Source organism: Myotis yumanensis, unplaced genomic scaffold (genome assembly GCF_028538775.1).
Source record: "Myotis yumanensis isolate MYYU_CA2020_CCGP unplaced genomic scaffold, mMyoYum1.0.hap1 SCAF_6, whole genome shotgun sequence".
Lineage (NCBI taxonomy): Eukaryota > Metazoa > Chordata > Mammalia > Chiroptera > Vespertilionidae > Myotis > Myotis yumanensis.
In genome coordinates this window covers 54,345,973-54,373,177 of record NW_027223757.1, presented here as the reverse complement: position 1 = coordinate 54,373,177, position 27,205 = coordinate 54,345,973, and the positions used below count along the sequence as shown (strand labels likewise).

Genomic DNA, 27,205 nt, shown 5'->3' with positions numbered 1-27,205 from the left:
AAGTTAAACAAAAATCAAATTGGAAAGAGAACCTTTTCTAAGACATAATTTAAAAGCAGCTATATTTTACATTTTAATATTATTATTTGAAAAGCAATTTATGTGCACTGTAAAAATTTGTAAAATAGCCGTAGCTGGTTTGGCTCAATGGATAGCCCACGGACTGAAGGGTTCTGGGTTTAATTCTGGTCAAGAGCACGTATCTTGGTTGCAGGCTCAATCCCTGGCCCTTGCGTGCAGGAGGCAACCAATTGATGAGTCTCTCTCACATCGATGTTTCTCTCCCTCTATCTCCCCCACTCCCTTCCATTCTCTCTAAATACCAATGGAAAAATATCCTCAGGTGAGGATTATTAAAAAAATAACATAACAACAACAAATTAATAAAATATAAACAAGCAGAACTAAGATAAAAACAGGATGCCCTATTATCAAATGTACATAGGTGTCACTGTTACATTTCCTTGTTACTATTACTTAAAATTAAAATATTAATCTGGCTCAACAACTTCCAAGAAAGCTAAGGCTGAAATGTAATGTTTTATACAAAAAGGACAACATACCATGAAATTCCGTTAGTTTTGATTCAAGTACATAGAATTCAAGATATCTTCTATAGACAGACCAATGTTCAGGCTCATGCCCAACTGTAAATTGAATGAACATACCCTAAGTAATAAATCATTTTATAAACCATTATTATTAATAGAATGCAGTATTTAAAACGTTAAGTATACAGAGCTGGAAATTATTCCAGTCTTAATAATTTATTATTTCTTGTTATCACTCTATTAATGTATTTTATCCCATATTTTAATTTTAAATTATTTAGAAAACTTTGATAATTTCACCTATTTAGGAAGTTATCTCAATAATAAATATATTTTCTGCAACAGAATCATAGAGCTGACAGCAACTTCAAAAAATTATTCAGCCGAAACTGGTTTGGCTCAGTGGATAGAGCGTCGGCCTGCGGACTGAAAGGTCCCGGGTTCAATTCCGGTCAAGGGCACGTACCTGGGTTGCGGGCACATCCCCAGTAGGAGATGTGCAGGAGGCAGCTGATCAATGTTTCTCTCTCATCGATGTTTCTAACTCTCTATCTCTCTCCCTTCCTCTCTGTAAAAAATCAATAAAATATATTTAAAAAAAAATTATTCAGCCCTGACTGGTTTGGCTCAGTGGATAGAGCGTTAGCCCGCGGACTGGGGGGTTCCGCGTTCAATTCCGGTCAGGGGCGTGTGCCTTGGTTGCGGGCATATCTCCGGTGGGGTTGTGCAGGAGGCGGCTAATCGATGCTTCTCTCTCATCAATGTTTCTAACTCTCTCTCTCTCTCCCTCTCCCTTCCTCTCTGTAAAAAAACAATAAAATATATTTTTTAAAAATTATTCAATTATGATTATTTTTTAAATTTCACAAAAATGATGTATTTCATAAAAAATTTATAGTCAATTTTGGGTATCACAAATATTTACTAATTATACAGTACTAGAGGCCAGGAGCACAAAATTCATGCACTCAGGAGGGGTCCCTCAGCCCAGATTGTGAGAGGGCCAGGCCGAGGGACCCCAGTGGTGCATGATCAGGGCTTGGGAGGGACATGGGAAGTTGGCCAGCCAGGGAGGGACCGCAGGAGGGCTCCAGGGTGTGTCCGGCCCATCTCGCTCAGTCCCTATTGGCCAGACCCAGCAGCAAGCTAATTTACCCATCAGAGCATCTGCCACCTGGTGGTCAGTGCACGTTATAGCAAGCGGTTGAGTGGCCTTAGCATATCATTAACATATTACGCTTTGATTGATTGAATGGCCGACCGGATGACCAGACATTTAGCATATTAGGCTTTTAGTATATAGGATAGAACAGCACTATCCTATATAATAAAGGGGTAATATGCAAATTGACCATCACGCCCTCACAATCTGGCTGCCTACGACCAGGCCAGCAGGGGGTTTAGTGAGGGATGACCAAACAACTGAACAAGCAGGTTGCGTGGGGTGACCAGGCCAGCGGCGGGGGGGGGGGGGGGGGTTAGTGAGGGATGACCAAACGACTGAACAAGCAGGCTGCATGGGGCAACCAGACTGGCGGGGGGGGTTAGTGAGGAACGACCAAATGACTGAACAAGCAGGCTGTGTGGGGCGACCAGGCCAGTGGGGGGGGGCGGGGGGGGGCAGTTAGGGGCAACGAGGCCAGCAGGGAGGGGCAGTTAGGGGCAATCAGGCCGGCACACTGAGGCAGTGAGGGGCGATCAGGCCGGCGGGGGGGGGGGGGGGGGGCAGGCAGTAAGGGGCGACCAAGCAGGCAGATAGGTGAGCGATTAGGAGCCAGTGGTCCAGGATTGTGAGGGGGATGTCCGACTGCCAGTTTAGGCCCGATCCCCTGAGGGGTCCCGGATTGGAGAGAGTGCAGGCTGGGCTGAGGGGACCCCCCCCCCCCTGCACAAATTTTGTGCACCGGGCCTCTAGTCTAATAGAATTTTCTGCAAATTCTGTAAATGTTCTATATTATCTGCACTAATACAGTAGCTATTGATCACTTAAAATATGGCTAGAGTAAGTAAAGAACTGAAATTTTAATATAACCTAATTTTAATTGCCACATGTGAACAGTGGCTACCAAATTGGATAGCAAGAACTAATGGTTTAAAGACTAAGTCAGAAAAAAAAAAGAATAAATCAGGTCACCTGCCTATTCCAATTCCAGTTTCCCCATTTACTAACTACAGGGTGAAACAAAGGTAGGTTTATAGATGTTTGTATGAAAAATAATATAATAATTAATAAATAATAATACAAGAATAAACTCTGTTTCGTGCACTCACAACTGCAAATCTACTTTGGTCTCACCCTGTATGTAAACTTAAACAAATAACATTACTGCCTTAGTTTGCTTAGAATAAAAATAATTGTACCTATTACATAAAATAATCCCCCAGGATACTTTTATACAGTGCAAAGCACAGAGTAAGCACCCCAAAAATGTTAACTACTATTTTTAGCATCTCGTGTCATTCTAGCATTGATTTGGAAATGCAATGGATCGTGTCAACTAAAACCACAGCAACCCAAAAGCAACACCTGTATTCAGAAAAAAACAGCTTGCCATGGTCACAATCTATAAAGCAAATTCTGTTTTCCTTCTTCAGCACTGTTCTTAAAAGATCTATGTATTATATTTAGTTTTGGTTTCAAAAACCCTGAAATTGCTATTTTGCTACACATAGAAAATCCATTCAATATTTAAATGATATACTTTTTTCCCCTTCATAGGCCTTGGCTTCCTAAGAACACATATTAATTACATTGACTATAAAAGTCTACATACAGCACTACTGACAAAAATTATCCTTAGAACACAAGTTTTAAGATATTTTGGGTATTGATTTTATGGTTAAATTATTAAGCTAAAGTTTTAAAAATAAAGAACAAAACTAAATGGTTGTCCAAAAGGCAAAAACTAAAGTACATATATTCCCAAAATATTTAAAAGTATATCATAATAAATCATTCAAAAATAGATAAAAGTTAATACATGCTCACATATTATATTGATGGAGGTTTATAGCTGAACAGTCAAAAGTTTTAAATAATTTCCTGAGAGACAAGAGCCAGGTTTTAAGTACCAGGCACAGGAAGGAATTAAACTCAGAAGCTAACCAGGGTCTTTCTCATTCTCTCCAATACTTAAAATACCAATCAGTAGAAACAGCAGGCAAAAGATGCAAACAAAACTATTCTTGAAATCAGACTATATTAGCAATAACAACAATGGCTTATCTGTACCCTTATTAGAATGTTGAGACAGAAGAGCAACTAGAAAAACTTAATGGTAACTACAACAAAATCAAGTAGCAGTGACTCAGAACTGGATAGAGCAAGACCCTACCTGGTATTAGCTACAAGAAAAATTATAGCTAGCTACTCTGAGAATTCTTCCTTCCTCATTCCTATGTTTTATGTTCTTGAAATAGGATCAGCTTCTGAAAAAATAAAAAAACTTAATACTTTTTGAAAAAGAAATAAGGGTAATTATTAACACTGACCTTCACACTACTAGCCAATCATTCCCCTCTCTTAACCCTTTCCTAACATTGCCACTTTTTTCCTTCTTTCACCACAGATAGTTTCCCTCTTCCTGAGTTCAATTTTTATCTTTCTGTTCATCATTTCCAACTTTGATGTACTTTTGTTTACAAGAATGCCTCACCTCTTGGACAAACCCTAGCGTGGGGACTGTTTAACTCTGTATGGATGTTATTTACCCCTTCACTGTTATAGTCTACGTGTAAAACAACCAAAAGAAAAAAGATAGCAAAACATGAACAAAACTTGTCAAGTTGTGTCTGATCATATATTTTTATCAGTTCTAATTTGCCGACAACAATGGAGGAGGAGAAATACCATTTTAATTAAGTTGTTATCTGATATAGTGCTATGTGCATTAATAATAGCCAATTAAGTATAATGGCTAATGATGATGAGAGCAAAACCATTAAAAGAACATTATATAAAACTAGAGGCTCAGCGCATGAAATTTGTGCATGGGTAGGATCCCTAGGCCTGGCCTGCGATCAGGGCCAATCTTCCCTGGCTGCTAGCAGCTGGCCCCATCCCTGGTTCCCCATTCCCCATCGGGTGATTGGAGCCTGCCGACCGGAGGGAGGAATCAAGAGGTTGGCCGATTCCCACCCACTCGCCAGCCAGTCGCCCTCCATGTGTGGGGCGACCAGCGGGGCGATCAGGGTCCCGCTCACTCCCACCTGCCTTGGCCTGGCACCACCCGCGTCCGCCGCCACCCACCCCCAGTTCCCCGTTCCCCATCAGGCGATTGGAGCCTGCCGGCCGGGGGGAGGAACAAAGAGGTTGGTCAACAGGTGGGCTGGGGACAGCTCCTATGTTGAGAATCTGCCCCCTGGTGGTCAGTGACGCGTCATAGCGACTGGTCGTTCTGCCGTCCAGTTTATTTGCATATTACGCTTTTATATATAGATACCTAGTTAAGTTGTTAGGTATCTTGCTGATTGAAATAATTAATTAATTAATTAACCTAGAAAATCCTAAGCTTTCATTCAATTTCCTGTTCTAGACAAGTACCTTTTGGATATGAAGTCATACTCAATAGTTATGACAAAAATGTTTGTCATTCCTGATAAATACAGACTAACCAGAATCTTTTATGAAAGATACTCATAAAGCTTCCTACCTGCTCTTCTATCATTCCTTTCAACATCAATACAAAACACAGGTATCCTTTCCTTTTTGTCCTTCCTTTCAGAGGAGGGATCTTCAAAAAAGTCTACATATGGAATGCTAATTTTCCATGCAGCAAGGTTTCGGGGAGTATTAGGCGTGCTCACAGCTTCCACTGGAGAATCATCTTCCATTACAACAATACCTTCTTCAATCTGGAAAAAAACACCAGGAAAAAAATATTTCTAGGACTTTCAGACCTGAGATACAACTATAAAGTAGTATGTCCACATAAATTCTATAATTTTTAATACTTTTAAGATTAGATATTACATTTTCTACTGAAAATATATACATAACAAATAACAAGTTAACAGCATCAACTCCAGGTTTTGTTACATCACCTATATATAAGTGAATATTCAATAAAAAATAGATACTTCAGATTACTGGAAAAGATATTGAAAAACACACAAATATAGAAAAATATTTAATTTTGGTAATAAAAAGTAAAAATTAATGTACTGATATTTTTTAATTTAAGGATATAAAATTTTATAAAGGTAAACAGCCATAGATCCATCCATACAGATAAACTGGATATGTGATACATATTGCTGGTTACTAAATATACTGGCACAAACCCTTCTAGAAAGCGTTTTTGACATTGTATATTTATAAAGAGCCATAAAACAGTTTCAACCAAGTAATTCCATTTCTGGGAATTTTTTCTAATAAAATTATTTACTCCAAATGAATTTTTTAAACTGGGAAAAAGGCACAAGTATTCACTGCAGCATTAAAAAATATAAAATTAGAGAAGAGGTCTGAAAGGGACCTACCTCTATAAAATTAAGATTGTTTTTAAATCTCCTGGCTTCTAAAATATTAACAAAATTAAATGTTTAGAACAATAAATATTTTTATAATATTACTTGAAGAACAATTATTTTTTAAAAATAAACATGTTCTCAAAATATACACAAAGGAAGAAGGAAAAAATTGTCTCTACCTCATTAAACTGAAAGAGAACCTTGGAAGTGGCACATTGTATCTACACATGTAGATCTTTAACAAGATCTCTGACTCATGTTAAAGGGGGCAAAATATTACAGATAAACACACTTTTTAAGGCAATGAATCAAAGGTGGTAACACTTAAGAAAATTCTTAATAGCCTAGTCAGAGCAAACAGGTAGTGGAGGTAAATTTATTTCCAGGATTCTAGCACCCTACCTTCACTCTCAGGTCTACTCTCTTCCCACACCTCTCTTTTAAGTGATGCTTATCCTCCCCATACAGTCCCTTGGCAATTACCCCTTTTTTTTATTCTTGTCCTAAAATGGCTTTCCATAATCTCCAATAAGATCACTGGTAATCTTAGGACTTCTTCATGTTCTGTTGAAAACAAAAGTCCTCAGACCTAAAAACATCTACACTAATAAAAAACAAAGATGCTAATTGACCGTATCTTCACTATGTTCTAAGCCACGCCCAGCAGCCAATCAGAGTGACTATATGCAAATTAACCCAACCAAGATGGCGGCCGGCAGCCACGGAGCTGGAGCAAGGAGGAGGCTTGGTTGCCTGGGCGATGGAGGAAGCCAAGCTTCCCGCCTGCCCTGAGCCGGCTGTGGCCTCTGCTCATGGCAACAAAGTTTCAATTACAGAAGACAAATAAATCCCAGATACCTGCTTCCAGCCAGCTTCCACTGGGAGCTTGGGTGGCTGGTGGCCGTGGCCAGCCTGCAAACAGCCCTCAGCCCCTCACCCAGGCTGGCCACACCCTCATAGGGTGAGGGTCCCCACTGGGGGCTTAGCCAGCCTGAAAACGGCCCTCAGCCCCTCACCCAGACTGGCCAGGCATCCCAGCAGGACCCCCCACCCTGAAGGGGCTGTGGCCAGCCTGCAAACAGCCCTCAGCCCCTTACCCAGGATGGCCAGGCACCCCAGTGGGGATCCCCACACTGAAGGGGCTGTGGCCAGCTTGCAAACAGCCATCAGCCCCTCACCCAGGCTGGCCAGGCAATCCTCTATAATAAAAGGGTAATATGCAAATTGACCCTAACAGCAGAACAACTGGGAATAACTGGTCACTATGACACATACTGACCACCAGGGGGCAGATGCTTATTGCAGGAGATGCCCCCCTGGTGGTCAGTGCGCTCCCACAGCGGGAGCTCTGCTCAGCCACAAGCCAGGCTGACGGCTGCCAGTACAGCGGTGGTGGTGGGAGCCTCTCCCGCCTCCTCAGCAGCGCTAAGGATGTCCGACTGCAGCTTAGGCCTGCTCCCTGCTGGCAAGTGGACATCCCCCAAGGGCTGCTGGGCTGCCAGAGGGATGTCTGACTGCCAGCTTAGGCCCAATCCCCCAGGGAGCTAGCCTAAGCCAGCAGGTGGTCATCCCCCAAGGGGTCCCAGACTGCGAGTGGGCACAGGCTGGGCTGAGGGACACCCCCGAGTGCACAAATTTTTGTGCACCGGGCCTCTAGTAAAACTATAAAGAGAGATAATAGGTGTTGCTTTTTGAGACAAGACTATCTCCTTATAAACCTGGAAGAAAAACATAAAGAAAGCATGTGTGTTGCCCTAACTAGTTTGGCTCAGTGGATAGAGCGTCGGCCTGCAGACTGAAGGGTCCCAGGTTCGATTCCGGTCAAGGGCATGTACCTTGGTTGCAGGCACATCCCCAGTAGGGGGTGTGCAAGAGGCAGCTGATCGATGTTTCTAACTCTCTATCCCTCTTCCTTCCTCTCTGTAAAAAATCAAGAAAATATATTTTTTTTAAAAAAGAAAGAAAAAAAGAAAGCATGTGTGAGGAAAATACCCACTCCATTGCTTGGAACGGGGTAGCATTTTCGATGATTACAACTGTATTTTTGTTCATGGATTTAGCTTCTGAGAAGAGAAGGTAAAATGAATTGTAAAATAACAGAGTATTTGTTTAAAAAGCTAAAATGGAGCCGGTCACCCTTAGGTACACAGGATGATGTTCAACCACCTGAGCCACAGCAACCAGGACCACCCCTTCCTTTCTTTTCAGAGTATTAGAGATTACTTTGCCCTCTTTTCCTACTTTCCATTATCACTATCTTTGGTTCCAATCCAAAATTTCCTTGTGCCACTACAAAAGAGAACTCTCTCAGTTTTTTACAGCTTCTATTTCAAGTAATCAGGAAGAACAAAAATAAAAAGTACATCTTCCCCCACAAAAAATTACATGTTGAGAAGTTCACAGTAACATAGGAAAATTTTTTTGTTATTGTATTAAGTGGGGAGAGAGCATGACAGCAAACTATATATATAATATAGCCTAATCAATGGAGGTAGAAAGGAATAGATTTTGTTTTTACAAAGAAAGTCACCAAAATGTTAATAGAAGTTGTTACTGGGTGATAGACTTCTGGGTGGTATTTTAAATTTTTTCCATTTTTCTATATTAGTTTGAAATTATAATATGCTAAAAATTAAAAAATATAAATAAACATTATTTTGAAAAAAAGACTCCTTACTCTGGTTTACTGTCTTTATTCTACCCACACTTTTAAGGAAAAGAAAGGCTTAAAGAGAGAAAAAATTCTGTATCTGGATTATCTAAAGAGAAAAAAAGGGTTAAATAAGATTTTCTTCCATTTAAATTATGAAGAAGCAGTGAATCTCCTAAACAATTCACTGCAATCAGAAAGCGGTCAAAAGAAAGGAGTAAAGAGGTAAAGAAAAGATTTATTTACTCTTTTTCTCCCATCTTTTTCTTAGTTATTACCAATTCCCTCACTACTGTTCATTCCTTTTACACCCAGGTTAGTGGATTTCTTAGGGGCAAAGTCTATGTCTTAATCATCCTTTTATCTCTAGTGTTCAAAGTCACTAAAAGGTAAATTAAGGATTCAGGATCAATAAAGATTTGTTAAACAAATAAAAAGTTCAAATAAGAAGTATTTGCGTTTATGGAACTAACTAATTGGTAGGGAAGACAATCATAAACATATAATTTCAAATAAAGTATGGTATATGCTTCAACATATAATCTAATAGGAACATGAAAGAGGAAATGTTCAAATCCACTTGGGGGTCTCAGGTAAGGGTTCATGGGGTGGGCATTTCAAGACCAGCATGTGCAAAAATATACAGAAATAAAAGAGCATGTGGGTATAATGTGCATATAAATCAACTGGGGATCCTATTAAAATCCAAATTATGATTCAGTAAGTCTAGGATAAAGCCTGAGGATCTGTATTTATAACAAGCTTCTAGGTAATGCTGATGCAGCTGATCCATATCACAGTTTGAGTAGCAAAAGTTTAGGTCACAGGGTTGGGGAACGTCCGGCTCACAGGCTATATAAGGCCCACAAAATCATTTTGTCTGAACCTGCCAAGGCGTTAGGAGTGAGTTAATTATTTTATTTATTTTTTTAAAATATATTTTATTGATATTTTACAGAGAGGAAGGGAGAGAGAGATAGAGAGTTAGAAACATCGATGAGAGAGAAACATCGATCAGCTGCCTCCTACACATCTCCTACTGGGGATGTGCCCGCAACCAAGGTACATGCCCCTGACCGGAATCGAACCCAGGACCTTTCAGTCCACAGGCCAACGCTCTATCCACTGAGCCAAACTGGTTTCGGCAGGAGTGAGTTAATTAAATGTTTGACCAAATATAGCAAGCTAATTTTTAAGTTGATAACTTTGTATGGCCTGAAAATGATGTTATAAATATCCAAATGGCCCTTGGCAGAAAAAAGGTTCCCCGGCCTGGTTTAGGATATCTATGAACAACTCCGTATTTCTGGACCACATGGTTGGAAAGAGGTAAGATCAGGATATAAAGTAAGAGCCTAAGTAAAATACTGTTTAACAGAAACCATTCTGGCCTTAGTAGGCAGTAAGTTGGTGCTCAGGAATTTAAAAAATTAGATTAGCACCATGAAACAATAATCACTAATGAAAGAATTTATAATGGAGAATATAAAGGAAGTCTGAAGTAAGTAAGATAAAGAAGAGGGAAAATAACAAGTAATCATATCCAATTTTTTATACTATTGTACATCTGAAGTTTACTTACGAAATCATCTTCACCTTCAGCTAAACCATAATTAGGTAACATAGCTCCCTCCATGGTGGTACTCTTGAATACTCCTTTAATTTTGCTACCTATTCTGCTGATTCCAAATGATTCTCCTCTTTTTTGAGTGCTCCTAAATATTAAACAAAAATGTATCAATCACAATCAAATTATCTCAACAGTCTACTGTAAACAACAGTAAAGAAAAATAGTTGTGAAAGTATAGTTAACATAACTTTTCGGAGTTCTCAGTCATAGATTGTCTCAACATCTCAAAGCAAAAAATTTAGAGTTTAAAATGGAAAGATAACCCTAGCTGGTTTGGCACAATGGATAGAGCCTATTAACTGAGGTCCCGGGTTCGATTCCGGTCAAGGGCACATGCCTGGGTTTCGGGCTTGATCCCCAATAGGGGGTGTGCAGGAGGCAGCCAATTAATTATTCTCTCTCATCACTGATGTTTCTATCTCTCTCTCCCTCTCCCTTCCTCTCTGAAATCAATAAAGATATATTTTGAAATGGAAAAATAAATGGAACAATTTATTAACAAACATTAGAAATGTACCTATAACAAACATTTGAAATGTACCTATTTAACTGAACTAAAATGTTTAAAAGATGAGAGCCCCCTAGTGGCACATAGTTCTTATTGCCAGACATATTTTGAAAGATTTTTTTTTTAATGTGGAAGACAAAGTTCAAAGCAGAATATACATATAGAACTGTACTGCTAAAATAATATCATGTAGAAGAAAAAATATATAAAACTATGACCTTCTAAGTTCATTTTAGACAGAACTTAACAAAAAAAATTAGGTCCTCTATGACTGAAAATGTTCAAGCAAAATTCAACATTATAATCATATTAATACTCAAAAGAAAAATGTAGTATAAAATTAATCTTAGTTAACTTCAAAGTAATAACAAGAAAAAAGAAAATGTCAAAGGAAGGGGTATAATGCATTAAGAATAAAAGTAAATGTAGCCTAAGAAAGCAGCCTGCTCTGCCATACATATTACTATTAATAAACCAATATATATTGCTTTTGCAATTTTTTCAAAAGTAAGTTTTCTAAAAGTAGAAATAACTGGAAAACAACCACACAAAAAATAAGCCAAATTTTCTCCATTACAATCTACTGCTCCAGGTTTCAACAATTAAAAATATAACTTTTATCCAATTTAAAATTTGTTCTCACTGTGTAATACTGCCCTTATAACCGATACCCAAGTAAAAATGACTGTTTTAAAATCCAAGAAAGTTTATTTTGAATGCTAATGGATTGCTATTATTTCTACAAGCAAAATTACAGAAATAGAAGTAAACTGATCAAGTGTTAACTACACCAGATATGTAATGGCATGTGCATGTTATACATGTCTAAGGAGCAAATAAAACAAATTTTAAACTGTAAAAACTCTAATACTAAATTAAATATTAAGTGGTAAAAGGGTACTTAACCTAGATTATTTTATTTAAACAAGCATGCAATTAGTGTTTTTAAAAATCTAGAACTATAACCACAATTCTGATAGAAATGTTTCCAAAAACAAATATAAAAATGTTGACAAAATATTATTAAAATCTAAACATCTAGAATTTAGATAGATTATTCTAGTCGCTAGAATCTAGATAGATTATAAAACAATTGGGCTTTTTGAAATATGACCTATCTCTAAAATATTTCATTTGTGTTTGTGCCCAGAAATATTGTACTTCTTGCTTTAAAAAATGCTTTCAACACAGATAATTCTAAAAGTAATTTAGCAAAATCAGTAACAAAACAAAACAGAGTCAATAACCTTGAAAAGCTAGATAATGGCTCTATCGTTTTATTTTTATACTGACATTTTTATTTTATGATAACATAAGAGTATGCTGCTATTTCAAACGGGATATCTAGCACCAAAGTAGAGGTTCATTTTTAAAAGATATCCCAGTTAGCTGATATAAAGGCAGTAATGGTACAGTGGTTCATTATTTTCATTTTTAGATCTACTCAGATTGGTTTGGGTGCACTTTCTGGACTTAAGTAACTTATACAGAAAAGAATCACATGCTGTCTCAAGACTTACCGAAAATCATCCAAACTGAGGCTACCTCTACAATAACAGATATGGTAGATTATATAAGAAAAGGAGAGAGAGAAAACCCAGATATTAAACAGGTTCCACTTTAGAATGCAAACAAAAGTTAAAAGCTTTAAAAGGTACACAGATGGATAGCAGTCACCTTTGCAAAGGGAAGGAATTCTTATGAATAACATGATAAAGAAAAGAAAAAGTACAAGGACTGTTTGGGGCGGGGAGAGACTTGAGAGTATGAATTCTAGATCATTAAAAAGTAGTTCTCAAAAACTCTATGTCAGAAAATAATTCTGTATATTTTGCCCTCATTTAGGCATTTCACTTGTTTGATACAGTAGAAAGTATGCAGAGGCTAAGCCACCAAAAACTTAACACAACCTGTATTTCCCAGCATGAAATTCATGTCCATATTAGATATAATTATACATGCTTCACATGTTTTTAGTTTGCATATTTTAAAATGTATGTTTTCGCCGAAACCGGTTTGGCTCAGTGGATAGAGCGTCGGCCTGCGGACTCAAGGGTCCCAGGTTCGATTCCGGTCAAGGGCATGTACCTGGGTTGCGGGCACATCCCCAGCAGGAGATGTGCAGGAGGCAGCTGATCGATGTTTCTCTCTCATCGATGTTTCTGACTCTCTCTCTCCCTTCCTCTCTGTAAAAAATCAATAAAATATATTTTTTTAAAAAAATGTATATTTTCAGCTATGAAGCAAGATTAACAAAAGATCTCTAAATATTTTTTTTTATTATTTTTTATTTTATTGATTTTTCACAGAGAGGAAGGGAGAGAGATAGAGAGTTAGAAACATCGATGAGAGAGAAACATCGATCAGGTGCCTCCCGCACACCCCCCACTGGGGAGGTGCCCACAACCAAGGTACATGCCCTTGACCAGAATCGAACCCGGGACCCTTCAGTCCGCAGGCCGACGCTCTATCCACTGAGCCAAACCGGTTTCGGCCAAGATCTCTAAATATTTTTTAAGTTGTGCACTGAGTATGGAATTAAACAATATAAATTAAAATTTTTTTTTTAAGATACAATGAAATAGAATGTAGACAAAAAAGATGAATGTTTTACATATTTTAAGTCATTTAACAGCAAATTGGCAATGCTACTTTAAATTTTCAATGAAAGAATGTAAAGAAAGTCTTGCCCAGTTGGTGTGGCTCAGTGGTTGAGCGGCGACCAGGAGGCATAGTTCGATTCCAGGTTAGGGCACATGCCCGGAATTATGGGATCAATCCCCAGTAGGGGGCGTGCAGGAGGCAGCAATCAATGATTCTCTCTCATTATTGATGTGTCTATCCTTCTCTCCCTTTCCCTTTCTCTCTCTAAAATCATAAAAACGGATTTTTTTTTTAAAAAGAGTCTTTTATTTATTCTATATAAATAGGCAAATGAATCCTTAAGCATAAGACTGATATTATTAGAGTCAGATTAATATCAAGAAAAACTTACTTTATTTTAAAAGACCATAATCAGTGCGCAGAATGAAAAGAACCCATATTTTCTTCTTGTTTGTTTTATATTTTAAAGCCAGCAAAATTAGCGCATTAGTAAATTGAAGACACCCAGGTGTTCTCAAAGGGGCAAAGAAAGCTTTCCATCTCTGAAATTAAGATCCTGATTCAGACTTAGCTATTCAATGGGCTAATAAGACCAAAGAACCACCCCACCTTAAATGGTCCTATATAACAATTTCAGCAAGCTTAATATCCTAGTATAGACTCCAAATATCCTAAGTCTATAAACGGCAAAATTTCACCTACTTCTCAAGTGATGCTGGGAAATTTGATAAAAGGTTAGAAAGAGTATTCAAATGAAAGAAGAGGCACATGAGTTGAGTAAAGAACGCTATTTTAATTAGCATGGATGAGATTTCTGTTAAATAAAGTCAATGTTTCATGACTGTAATATATAAATTCTTAGGAAAGAGAAGTGATATCATTACAAAGAATCATAAAGATATTTTCCACCTTTCAGAAAAGCTATTACATGTATACTATTTGTATTGAGGCATTATGTAAGAATTAATATTCAACATTCTAAAAAATGCAATATATCTACAACCTCCCCATGGCTAAGATTTTCATATATTCTTTGTGCTATCTATAAAACTATTCCATTTTATATCTACTTTCTCTTTGTACCACATTTCCAATTTATTTATATATTTATTAGATCCCTGCTCAGATAAACTAGGTGTTGAGCAATGTGAGTACATTATAGAAATATGGATTTGATATGTGTCAATTTTGTACATACTCCAATTTAAGTACAAATCAAGGCATTATTTAGTTTATAAATGGATAAAGCTTTTCTCTTCTGTTATCTTTCTTTAGGTCATTTAACTGCACACTTAAATTTCTAGAGAGCCACAGTCAATAGAGCGTTGGCCTGCAGACTGAAGGGTCCCAGGTTCGATTCCAGTCAAGGGCATGTACCTTGGTTGCAGGCACATCCCCAGTAGGGGGTGTGCAGGAGGCAGTTGATTGATGTTTCTCTCTCATCTATGTTTCTAACTCTCTATCTCTCTCCCTTCCTCTCTGTAAATGATCAATAAAATATATATAAAAAAAAAAATTTCTAGAGAGCCAGAGGGAAAGGCAGAAAAACCCTCTGCTTTTCTAATCAGTAAGTACTCTAATAAAACATACTCACTGCCAGGGGTTGAGGGGGACTACTGTCTAAAATTGAGTTATCTATGGATTTCATTTATGCATGCAGTCCATATTCACCAATAAAGCACGTAATCAAACACTAATATGTATTAATTATGAGATTAACAAGGCAATGGTGTATATCTTGTTAAAGTTTTCTAAAAGAATTTCAGGCATTCTGTTGCTGCATGTAGTACAGCTCTACAGTTCCTTAGTCAAATGTCTTGTCTACTTATATAGCAACAGAACCACATACTCACAGACAAACAGCTAATGAAGAAAATCATGCTATCACAGAATGATTAGCATCGACAAGCACAAAAACAAAATAATACATGTGATTAAATATACCTACCTGTTGAATTTTGAATTGCGTGTTGGTGATTCTGCACCTCTTAAAAGTTGTCTGAAATACTTCAAAAATAATTGTGATTTATTAAACTAATATTTAATACTGAAATATGCTACTTTACCATACTACTTTCCAGTATAAAGAAAACGTTATTTAAATCAAGTGAATACAACCACAGTCAAATAGAGTAAGGATTAAAATATTGCAAATAGAGATATTTAGGCCATTTGATTTCCACAGGTCTACAAATAATGTATATACAAGAATGGAGTTTCTATTTCACGGGAGTACCACAAAGCCACTCAGGCATTTGGCAAATCAGGTAGATTACAATCTACCTGGTCATATATATAAATAAACATTATTTTGATATTAAAAACTGTTTTTAGAATTAACTTCTAATCTCCATTAAATTATATAGTAAAAAAGAATATTCACTTTCTTAATTAATCGTTTTATTTTTCTGTTTATTTTGTTATTTGAGTCACTCATTGAATCATATCAAAGCCACTACATAAGTTTTATAGAAAAATTCTCAAACAAGATTAATATTTTGACTTACCTCATCACTGTGGCAGAACATAGGAGTAAAAACATTCTCCAACAGAGACAGTACATGTTCATATGCTTCAAAAAGACATCTCATAGTTTGAAGTTTCACAACATCTATATAGGGGCCTTCAGCAACTATTTTAAAAAATTATATTGTAGAAATTGTTTATAATTATATATTAGTTTAAAATTCATGACAGTGAGATAGCATACAAACATGTTTTATGGAAAATCTACTGTAAGGTATAAAAATCGCACTAGAATGAGGAATTAGAACAACCAAACTCCAGTTCTGGCAAGTATTAGTTTCTTCATCAAAGCTTTCATCTAGTTAGTAAAGTAGGACAATGATGCCTGTGAATCTCACACAGTGTTGCAATAATAAATAAGGTATATGAGAAATCTAAAAAGCTATAGAATTCAGTCTCATCATCTTTGACTTACTTTTTTGAATCTCTTCTACAATGAAGGGATCAAATCGAATTTTGTCAATACTTTCATCCAAACAATATGTTTTATAAATTTTCTGCAACTCTTCATGAAGAGACAGCATTTCATCATTTGATAACTCTGGTCGCAAAATTCTATCATTGAATTCCTCTAGCAAATTAGGAAAGAGTAAGAAAAAAATGAATTATTTTAATATATAACTATTCATACAAACTTCATGTTCCCAGTCTAATGGTAATCAATATTAAAAGCAGCAATTATAAACAAACTGTTAATCATTTTAAACTTCTAAAAAGACTTAATTGGGAGTAAAATCACTGCTCAGATGAAAGAAAAACTCAGACAAATATTTTATAGACTAAGATAAAATATATAAATACTTGCATAGCAATAAAACTTTTCTAGAATTTAGAATAGTAAATACCTTCCTAAAATTTCATTTTAATTTTTATTTTAACCTAAATTTTTCTTTAAAGAACATTATGTATTAATTTCTTATATGAAGTGTCTTTAATATTTTAAAATCTAATTCACTAAATAACATTAAAAATTAAGGTGTTGGTTTTTTTTTTAATTCCAGTCAAGTTTGGGGGTTTTTTTGTGTGTTTTTTTAAATATATATTTTTGTTGATTTCAGAGATGAAGAGGAAGACAGAGAGAGAGAGAGAGAGAGAGAGAGAGAGAGAGAGAGAGAAACATCGATGATGAGAGAGAATCATTGATCGGCTGCCTCCTGTACGAGTCCACAACCCAAGCATGTGCCCTGACTGGGAATTAAACCATGACCTCCTGTTTCATAGGTCAATGCTCAACTATTGAGCCATACCAGCCTGGCCAGTCAAGTTTTTAAACAATATTTCCTTCCACCATGAAGGTTACAGACTAGAGATGGAGCTGAGAATCTGAACAAACGAATCTTTTTTCTTCCTATACTTAAATTTTTAAAACAACATTTTGAAGAGAAATTATTCATTAAAAGATAATCCTTTGCCCTCGCTGGTTTGGCTCAATGGATAGAGCATCGGCCCACAGACTGAAGGGTTCGATTCCGGTCAGGGGCATGTACCTTGGTTGCAGGCTTGATCCCAGGTGGGGGTTGTGCAGGAGGCAGCTGATAGATGTTTCTAACTCTCTAACCCTCTCCCTTCCTCTCTATAAAAATCAAATAAAATATATTTTTTTAAAAAGATAATCCTTTTATAGTCCATACAGTGTCTTGTAAATCCAATAATGCAAGATGTTATAGAGCTTAAAATAAAAATGAAACATTTTTTAATTTGATCATTTAATCAAAATAATCCTTAACGAAAACTGTAACAGTGCTATTCATATAGGCTAATGATTGAGTATATTATTTTCATTATACTTAATCTTTAGTAGTTTTTTTCTGATAATAGAATTTGGTTTCAGTCAGTTATGGATTATGCCCCAATCTAGAAAGAGTGGACACTTGAAAGACAGCTCTTAGAATATCTAATAAATAAAAGGTGGTACCATGATAGATGACAACTACAACATCTTATCTGATCTCAATATTAAAAACCATAAAAGTGACTTTAGAAAGTACGCAGGTAAGCCTCACCCACAGTCAGACAAATTTGCAATACGTGTACTGCTCCTTCTTGTTTCAGAAAGTTCATAAAACGAAATAAGAGATCTTGCTGCTCTCTGATTTGCTTCAATTCTAATTTCAGCACCTAGATACAATATGGGAGGAAGAGTCAATTAAGGCTATGTAAATACGTAGTAAAATTGTATCCAAAGTAATATAAGTTATTGTTGAAAATACTTACAGATGGCTTTTTATTTCTAGGTTCTGCAAATTTTTGCAAGAATGGAACCAAAGGGGAAGGTGGTTCAGTTGCTTTTTCAGGCTTTGAAGAAAGAGAATTAATTAATTAAAATTGTCATTGATTTGACAGATGTGAATCAAAATTCACATGATATGAAGTGTTTGCTAATGTTAAATACTCACTGGACTGTCAACTATGAAGATGATAAGCAAATGATTCACAGTATCCTAATAAAAAATCATAAACACAGATCAGAACAATTCCATTACTAATTCTGTCTAGAATTCTTATAGCTTTTATCATATTACGAAAGTTTCTAGAAAATTAAGGAACAAATGAAGCAATAGCACAGTGTTTGTGTACTTATGTTATACAGAGGGACTTTTAAAAAATCTGCAATGCATGATCTCACCTTTTGTGAAAATGAACAAAGAAAAGTTATTCTGACTTTGGTGTTTAAAATGTTTATAAAATATTTGTTTCTTCAAATCTTACTAGATCAAAAACAAAAGCAACTCAAGTGTATAACAAGGAATGGGTGAGTTAGCAAAATGTTTTATTTTCCTACAATGGAATATTACTCAGCCTTGAAAAGGAAGGAAATTTCTATATATGCTATAACATGGATGAACTTTGAGGACATTATTGTTAAGTGAAATAAACCAATCACAGAAAGACAATTACTACATGATTCCACTTATATGAGGTATATGGAGTAGTCAAATTCAGAAACAGGAAGTCGCATGAGGTCACCAGGGGCTAAAGGGAGGGAGGAATGACGAATTATTGTTTAATGGGTATAGAGTTTGTTTTATAAAATGAAAAGAAGTTGTGGAAATGGGTAGCAGTGATGGATGCTCAACATTATGTACTTACTACCACTACTGCATATATAAAAACATTTAAGATGATAAATTTTAAATGCAATTAAAGAAAAAAAATTTAAGACTTACTGGATCAGCTAGGAAATCCAAAGAAGGAAGAAACACAGATCCTGAGAGGATCTCTCTTAAAAGTAAAGTCAAGGATCTAGAAAAAGAAACAATGGTGTATACAGTTAGTGATTTACATCAGTTCTTACGTGGGAATCTTGCAGAATGCAAACTAGGATTCAGCAGGTCTGGAGTGTGTCCCAAGATTCTGCATTTCTAACAGGCTCCCAGGTGATGCTTATGCTACTGGTTTACAGGCGACACTTGGAGTCCTTAATTGGCTAAAAGAGAATACTACTTAAGAGAAAAAAAGCATTTCCTTAGCAGGAAGGACTTAGGTAAGCATTAGAAAACATTTTCTGCCTTGGAATATTATTTTGTAATTGTTAACACTTAAGAATAATACTATAAATTAATCAATTTAAAATAAAAACATTTCAATTAAAATGTTAAAATAAATTTTTAAATTTATTAAAATGAAAATTTGTAATAAAATAAAGTAACATTTAAAGTACATCTGAAAAAATAAGCCATGGTTTCTGCTCTAAGGATTATCAGGGTAAGATTAATGAGGTAATTTATGGAATAATCTAAATATTCTCATACCAGATCAAGGGAGGATGTATCAAATGACATCTAACTATTCTTCCCAGGTGGACACCTTAAAACCCAAATTTGTCTGTACAGTTTGTTCAAATTGTTGCTCCCAGTGAGTCATTATGTACATGTCTTTAAAAAGAAACATCAATCTCGGACATTTCTCATAGCAATTTTTTGTTCTGATATATTGCCTTGGGCAAGGAAAACAAAAGAAAAAATAAATGGGACTATATCAAACTAAAAAGTTTTTGCACAGCCCTGGCTGGTTTGGTCAGTGGATAGAGCATCGGCCTGTGGACTAAAGGTTCTCGGGTTCAATTCTGGTAAAGGGCACATGCCCAGGTTGTGGGCTTGATCCCCCATGGGGGGCATGCAGGAGGCAGCCAATCAATGATTCTCTCTCATCATTGATGTTTCTATCTCTCTCTCTCTCTCTTCCTCTCTGAAATCAATAAAAATATTTTTTTTAAAAAAGTTTTTGCACAGCAAAAGAAACCATCAACAAAATGAAAAGACAACCCACTGAATGAGAGAACATATTCTCCAAAGACATCGGATAAGGGATTCATATCCTAAAAATATATAAAGAACTTACAAAATTCAACACCAAAAAAACAAATTAAAAAATGGGCAACGGACCTTGTTGGTGTGGCTCAGTTGGTTGAGCACGGTCCCATGCACCAAAAGAAAACAGGTTTGATTCCCAGTCAGAGCACATGCCCAAGCTGTGGGCTCCATCCCCAGTGAGGGGGTGTGGAGGAGACAGCCAATAAGTGATCCTCTCTCATCATTCATGTTTTCATGTTTCCATCTCTCTCTTCCTCTCTCTGAAATCAATAGAAATGTATTGTCTGACATTTTAAATAAAAGACCTGATAAATTATATTTTTAAATAAAGTATTCATGCCATAGACTAACCTCAAGTTTCAGTGTACTCCTACTATGCTTAAGAATAGCAATATTCATATGGCATGGTTGCAAATACTGCTGACATTTTCCAGGCTATTTATACCTGCAGTCTGTTGCTTTAGGAGGCAAAACATAAGGAAAAAGTAGTTCAGTAAGTTTCCTTAAGTAGTGTAATTCATCCCTTCGACTCCTCAAGGCCACATGAAGCTCTGGACCATATTCTTCTAATGCCGCTTGCTGTAAAAACTCTGTATTTTCCACTATAAATATAGATAGAAAATAAATATTTAAATAATTTAAGCAACATTAAATTACTTCAGCCATTTCCACTAACAAAAAATCATTTAACATAGTCATTCCTTCCCTAGTCATTCCTTTCCTAGCCCTCCTTTCTTCCCATTATGTATTCTACTGAGAAATTTTTTACAACCAGAATATAAAAAAGTAATTTTCCTTTTGGCTAGAAGTTTTTAAATTTTGCAATTAAAAAATCCTTTCCTCCTTGGCAAATAAGAATTTGAACTATGTTACTACTACACAAATCATAGTAAACAAAAGAAAATGTTTTTTAAAAAGTGGAAAAAACTAAAGAAAACATTTTCTAGCATACCCAAAGCTTTTGTTATAAAATGTACAGCCTCTGCAAATACAAAAAAAAAACAAAAAAACAAAACACCCTAATATTCTTATTGTCTCTGTTTTCACACCAAATTCATTCAGGTAATCCTTTAAAGTAATTATTGTATAGAAAATGGCTTCCTTGATAAAATTCTGTATCTTATGCCCAAAATTTTGTATCTTATCTTAAAGACACAAAAGTACAGAACTCTGTAAGGTGGACTCCATGAACAGATAGATTACTTAATAAATACTAACTGATGATAAAAGCTATATTAACATAAAGTTTTCTTAAAAGGTCAAGCACTAAACCAATATTTTAAAACTTGAAAGTAATTGTATTGCTACTCCTTTTTACAGCCTCCAAAAGCCGAGGAGAAAATGCTTTCCCTTATCTGCATTTCGTTCCAAGTTTTAAAATCACAGAGTCTGGCCTAGCTGGTGTGGCTCAGTGGTTGAGTGTTGACCCATGAACCAAGAGGTCCCCGGTTCACTTCCCAGTCAGGGCACATGCCCGAGGTGCGGGCTTGATTCCCAGTGTAGGGTGTGCAGGAGGAAGCCGATCAATGATTCTCTCTCACCATTGTTATTTCTATTTCTCTCTCCCTCTCCCTTCCTCTCTGAAATTAATAAAAATATTTTGATTAATTAATTCATTAGTTAATTAAAATAAAATCATGGAGTCTGTGAAGGGAATCTTAACTCTAATTCAACAGCATTTACTTTTGACTACTTACTTCTATTTTTATTGAAAGAGAATATAAATACATTTACCAAAGAAGCCAACATACACATTCTAATAATATGAGTACTAAGAAGATAAATTTATGCCAGAGGTACAAAAGCAGGACTAGTAAAGAAGGACATAGTTTTTACAAGACATGCTTTTTTTTTTGTAATCGTCAACCGAAGATATGCTGAGAGAGAGGAAGAGAGGAAGAGAGGAAGAGAGGAAGAGAGGGAGAGAGGGAGGGAGGGAGAGGGAGAGAGGGAGAGAGGGAGAGGGTGAGGGAGAAGGAGAGGGAGAGGGAGAGAGAGAGGGAGAGGGAGAGAGAGAGAGAAACATCACTTGGTTTCCTTCCACATGCTCTCCAACTGAGGATCAAACTTGAAACCCAGGTCCACTCAGGCCAGGTAAGACATGCATTTATTTTATAACTAGAAGCCCGGTGCACGAAATTCGTACACTCAGGGGTATTCCTCAGCCTGGCCTGCACCCTCTCGCAGTCTGGGAGCCCTCAGGGAATGTCCAACTGACGGCTTAGGCCCGCTCCTCACAGGGAGCAGGTCTAAGCCAGCAGTTGGATAACCTTAGTGCTGCCGCCGAGGCATGAGCCCAGCTTCTGGCTGAGCAGCGCTCCCATGGGAGTACATCAACCACCAGGGGGCAGCTCCTGCATTGAGCATCTGCCTCCTGGTGGTCAGTGCACATCATAATGACTGGTCGTTCTGCTGTTGGGCTGAAACCGGCTCTCCGACATCCCCCTAGGGATCCCAGATTGCGAGAGGGTGCCAGCCAGGCTGAGAGACCCCACTGGTGCAAGATCTGGGCCAGGGAGGGACATGGGAGGTTGGCCAGCAGGGGAGGGACCTCAGGAGGGCTCCAGGGCATGTCCAGCCCATCTTGCTCAGTCTCTATCGGCCGGATCCCAGCAGCAAGCTAACCTACCAGTCGGAGCATCTGCCCCCTGGTGGTCAGTGCATGTCATAGCAATTGGTCGACCAGTCAACTGTCTGTATCCTGGTGGTCAGTGCACATCATAGCAAGCAGCTGAGCAGCCTTAGCATATCATTAGCATATTATGCTTTGATTGGTTAAAAGGCCAACTGGATGACCAGACACTTAGCATATTAGGCTTTTATTAAATAGGATTATGCAAGTATTTTCCCCCAAGAATTTGGAATACTGGTTTTAAAAAAATTTATTTTATAAGCAGGGATTTAAAATAAGAAGACTAAGCTATGCTAAATCTCACTTCCAACTTCTTTACTGATATGATCTTGAACAAATGCTATAATCCCTTTGAGCCTCAGTTTCCAAATTGGTAAATAGTTATTAACACTGAAAAGTTGTCATTCAAAATGTATAAGCAATTAAAATATCTGGTGTGGCCCTAACTGGTTTGGCTCAGTGGATAGAGCGTCGGCCTGCGGACTGAAGGGTCCCAGGTTCGATTCCGGTCAAGGGCATGTACCTTGGTTTCGGGCATATCCCCAGTGGGGGGCGTGCAGGAGGCAGCTGATCGATGTTTCTCCCTCATTGATGTTTCTAACTATCTATCCCTCTCCCTTCCTCTCTGTAAAAGATCAATAAAATATATTTTTAAAAAATAAAATAAAATAAATAAAATATCTGGTGTGATTATGCATTCATACATAATATGTAAGTTAAATCACTAGATTTGAACTTATTCAACATCTGTCAGACATGAGAGATTTCTGCAGTCCTAGATAATAAGAAAATAAAGAAATCAGGCAAAAGATAAAAAGAATATAGAAGGAGGAAAACCTTAGTGGGGAATATAGCAAAATACAGATGCTGGAAAACAGGGCATAGACTAATCCCCACTAGTCACTAGTATATCTACTGCCTAACCAGTCAATAGTTTTCAAATCACAAAAGGAAAAGACCCTAAAATACATGACAAGGAGATAACTTCAGGATGAAAGACTGAATCCTTCTGCACAATTATTACTGAATTTAAATGAAACCAATGCGTCATATATAAAAACATTTCCAAGGTTCATGGAAGTACTTACATAGATAGAAAATGTCAATACAAGTTGGGGCAAAAGTAGGTTTATAATTGTGAGTATGTGAAACAATTTTTGTATTATTATTTATTAACTAGAGGCCCGGTGCGCAGATTCATGCACTGGTGGGGTCCCTCGACCTGGCCTGCAGAGATCAGGCCAAAACTGGCTCTCTGACATCCCCCAAGGGTTCCCAGATTGTGAAAGGGCAAATCTCAGGTGACGCACCCCGGAATTGGGCTCCCTCCTCTCTGGTTCCGGGCATGTCACTTCAGAACAGCAGCTGCCAACTCACTGCAGCTCAGCTCCTGCATTGAGCGTCTGCCTCCTAGTGGTCAGTGCACATCATAGCTTCGGTCGGACAGTCAAATGGTCGGCCAGTCAGCCAGTCACTTAGGCTTTTATATATATAGACTAGAGGCCCGATGCATGAAATTCATGCATGAGTAGGGTCCCTAGGCCTGGCTGGTGATCAGGACCGATCAGGGCCTTCCAGCTGCCAGCTGGGACCTCCCTTCCCCTGTTGCTGGCTGCTGGCTGGGGCCTTCCTTCGTTCTGCGCCGCCCCCCAGTGGGCAGCACACGTCATAGTGAGCGATTGAACTCCCAGTTTCCTGGTCGAACTCCCAAGGGAACACTTTGCATATTAGCCTTTTATATTTATAGATTATTCTGTTATTTTCCATATGAACAACTGTAAACCTACTTTGTCCCACCCTGTGTAATCCCTACTCTCAAGAGGCAGATTCAGAGAAAACACTAAGAAAAGAGAATAAATATGGATGAAGAGGTGAACCTTTAATTATTCCTGAGTTAAAAACTGTGAGGCCAAGGAATTTAAACAACAAATTTATGCACTGAAGAAATGAAAAATCAAAACTCTAACAATGATTTTTGCAATTTTATCTAATTACTGTCATATTTAGAACACCAGGACCTTTAGATAAAATAACAGTCCTTATGAATTTCAGTAATTGCAATGTTATTACTCCAATCTAGAATTTAATAGTGATTTTTAATATGTTTTTATTGATTTTGAGGGGGGGGGGGGGAGGAGAGAAAAACATTGATGGGTTGGCTACCACACCCACTCTGACCAGGGGAACCAACCCGAAACCCTGGCATATGCCCTGAAAGAAAATCGAACCAGCAACTTTTTTGGTGCACAGTACAACGCTCAACCAACTGAATCACACCAGCCAGGGCTAATGGTTATTTTTTAAATTGAGGACCCTTTTTTACATGAATAGCAGCAAATTAGCAACCCCTATCATGCAAAGACTCAACAATGAATTTCAGTCAAACTGTTCTGTCTATAAATGTAAAACACTCTCATAGAGATAAAATAATTTGAGGATTTTATTAAACTGATCAATTTGACTAAAAATGATTCAATTTACTCATAGTCTGAGTTAAAAGTATTTATCTTTAGAACAAAATAAAGACTATGTTAAAAAACTTTTCCCAGCCAGGACCGGTTTGGCTCAGTGGATAGAGCGTCGGCCTGCGGACTGAAAGGTCCCGGGTTCGATTCCGGTCAAGGGCATGTACCTGGGTTGCGGGCACATCCCCCGTGGGAGATGTGCAGGAGGCAGCTGGTCGATGTTTCTCTCCCATCGATGTTTCTAACTATCTATCTCTCTCCCTTCCTCTCTGTAAAAAATCAATAAAATATATTAAAAAAATAAATAAATAAAATAAATAAATAAAAAACTTTTCCCATACAAAAATCTACACACAAATGTTTATAGCTCTATTCATAATTGCCAAAATTTGGAAGCAACCAAGATGTCCTTCAATAGATGAATGGATAAACAAAATGTGGCATATCTATACAATGGAATATGAGAAATAAAAAGAAATGAGCTATCAAGCCATGAAAAGACATGAAGGGACATTAAATGCATATTTCTAAATGAAAGCAGCAAGTCTACCTACATAACTCCAACTATATAATGTTCTGTAAAAGGCAAAATTGTAGCGACAGTAAAAAGATCAGTAGCCTTAGCCAGTTTTGCTCAGTGGATAGAGCATTGGCCTTCGGACTGAAGGGTCCTGGGTTTGATTCCTGGTTGGGGAACATGCCCACACTGCAGGCTCAATCCCCAGTAGGGGGAGTGCAGGAGGCAGCTGATCAATGATTCTCTCTCATCACTGATGTTTCTTTCTCTCTCCCTCTCCCTCTCTCTCTTCCCCTTCCTCCCTGAAACCAATAAAAATATATTTTAAAAAAATAAAAAAGATCAGCAGTTGCCAGGGTTTCATGAAGAAAGGAGGGAGGGATGAATAGGTGAAACAGGGAACTTTTGGGGACAGTGAAACTATTTAGTGTGATATTGTAATGGTGGATACATGACATTATGCTTGTGTGTCAAAATCCATAGAATATGCAATAAAAAGAACAAACCCTAGCCCTGGGGTTTGATTCCCCAGTCAGCACACATACAAGAATCAATCAGTGAATGCATAAATAAGTGGAACAACAAATCGATATTTCTTTCTCTCTCCCCACTCCCCCTCCTTCTTCTCCTCTCTAAAATCAATCTAAAAGAGAGCAAACACTAATAAAACTATAGACTTCAGTTAATAATAATGTATCATTATTAGTATATCAATTGTAACAAATATCTATATATTATCTATATAAAAGCCTAAGCAACCGCTCGACCTGTAGCTATAATGCACACTGACCACCAGGGGGCAAATTCTCAACACTCAGGCATGAAAACAAGGAACAGACTGATAAATCTCAGAGGGAAGGGGGGAGAGGGGAGAGCGGGAAGAGATTAACCAAAGATCTTGCATACTAGAGGCCCAGTGCACAGATTCGTTCACTGGCGGGGTCTCTTGGCCTGGCCTGTGGGGACAGGGCCGAAACCAGCAGTCTGACATTCCCCGAGGGGTCCTGAATTGCGAGAGGGTGCAGGCCAGGCCAAGGGACTGCACCGGTGCATAAATCCATGCACCAGGCCTCTAGTACCAACATAATGCAAGATGTCAATAATAGGGGAATAGAGGGGATATATGGGAACTCTCTATACTTACTGCTCAATTTTTCTGTAACCTTAAAACTTTTCTAAAAAAAATTAAGTTTACTAATAAAAAAAGTCATATTTTCTATGTTCTATTTTTATAGAGGTTTCTTTCTTATGTTCTTTAATAGTTAAGTAACCTTAACAAAATGGCTACAACAAAGTTACTATCTTCTAGTATGTTTTTGCCCATAACAGGACAAGAT

The 27,205-nt window shown here is 37.4% G+C and overlaps 1 protein-coding gene across 4 annotated transcripts in view; it reads right to left on the bottom strand.

Annotated features, from left to right (window-relative positions):
- The window catches only part of SNX14 (sorting nexin 14), a 73,812-nt gene that overhangs the window by 16,695 nt on the left and 29,912 nt on the right, over positions 1-27,205 (bottom strand). For 2 of the 4 annotated variants that reach the window (XM_070418144.1, XM_070418145.1), the window contains exons 8-19: positions 20,700-20,856; positions 19,109-19,184; positions 18,338-18,382; positions 18,156-18,236; positions 17,945-18,059; positions 16,357-16,512; positions 15,923-16,047; positions 15,364-15,422; positions 12,332-12,358; positions 10,256-10,388; positions 5,204-5,405; positions 564-647 (exon numbers count right to left, since the gene is read on the bottom strand). In XM_070418144.1, the coding sequence (XP_070274245.1) occupies positions 564-647; positions 5,204-5,405; positions 10,256-10,388; positions 12,332-12,358; positions 15,364-15,422; positions 15,923-16,047; positions 16,357-16,512; positions 17,945-18,059; positions 18,156-18,236; positions 18,338-18,382; positions 19,109-19,184; positions 20,700-20,856 (1,260 nt within the window). The remainder of the gene's footprint in view (positions 1-563; positions 648-5,203; positions 5,406-10,255; positions 10,389-12,331; positions 12,359-15,363; positions 15,423-15,922; positions 16,048-16,356; positions 16,513-17,944; positions 18,060-18,155; positions 18,237-18,337; positions 18,383-19,108; positions 19,185-20,699; positions 20,857-27,205) is intronic. The other 2 variants (XM_070418147.1, XM_070418148.1) reach the window with 1 other exon arrangement.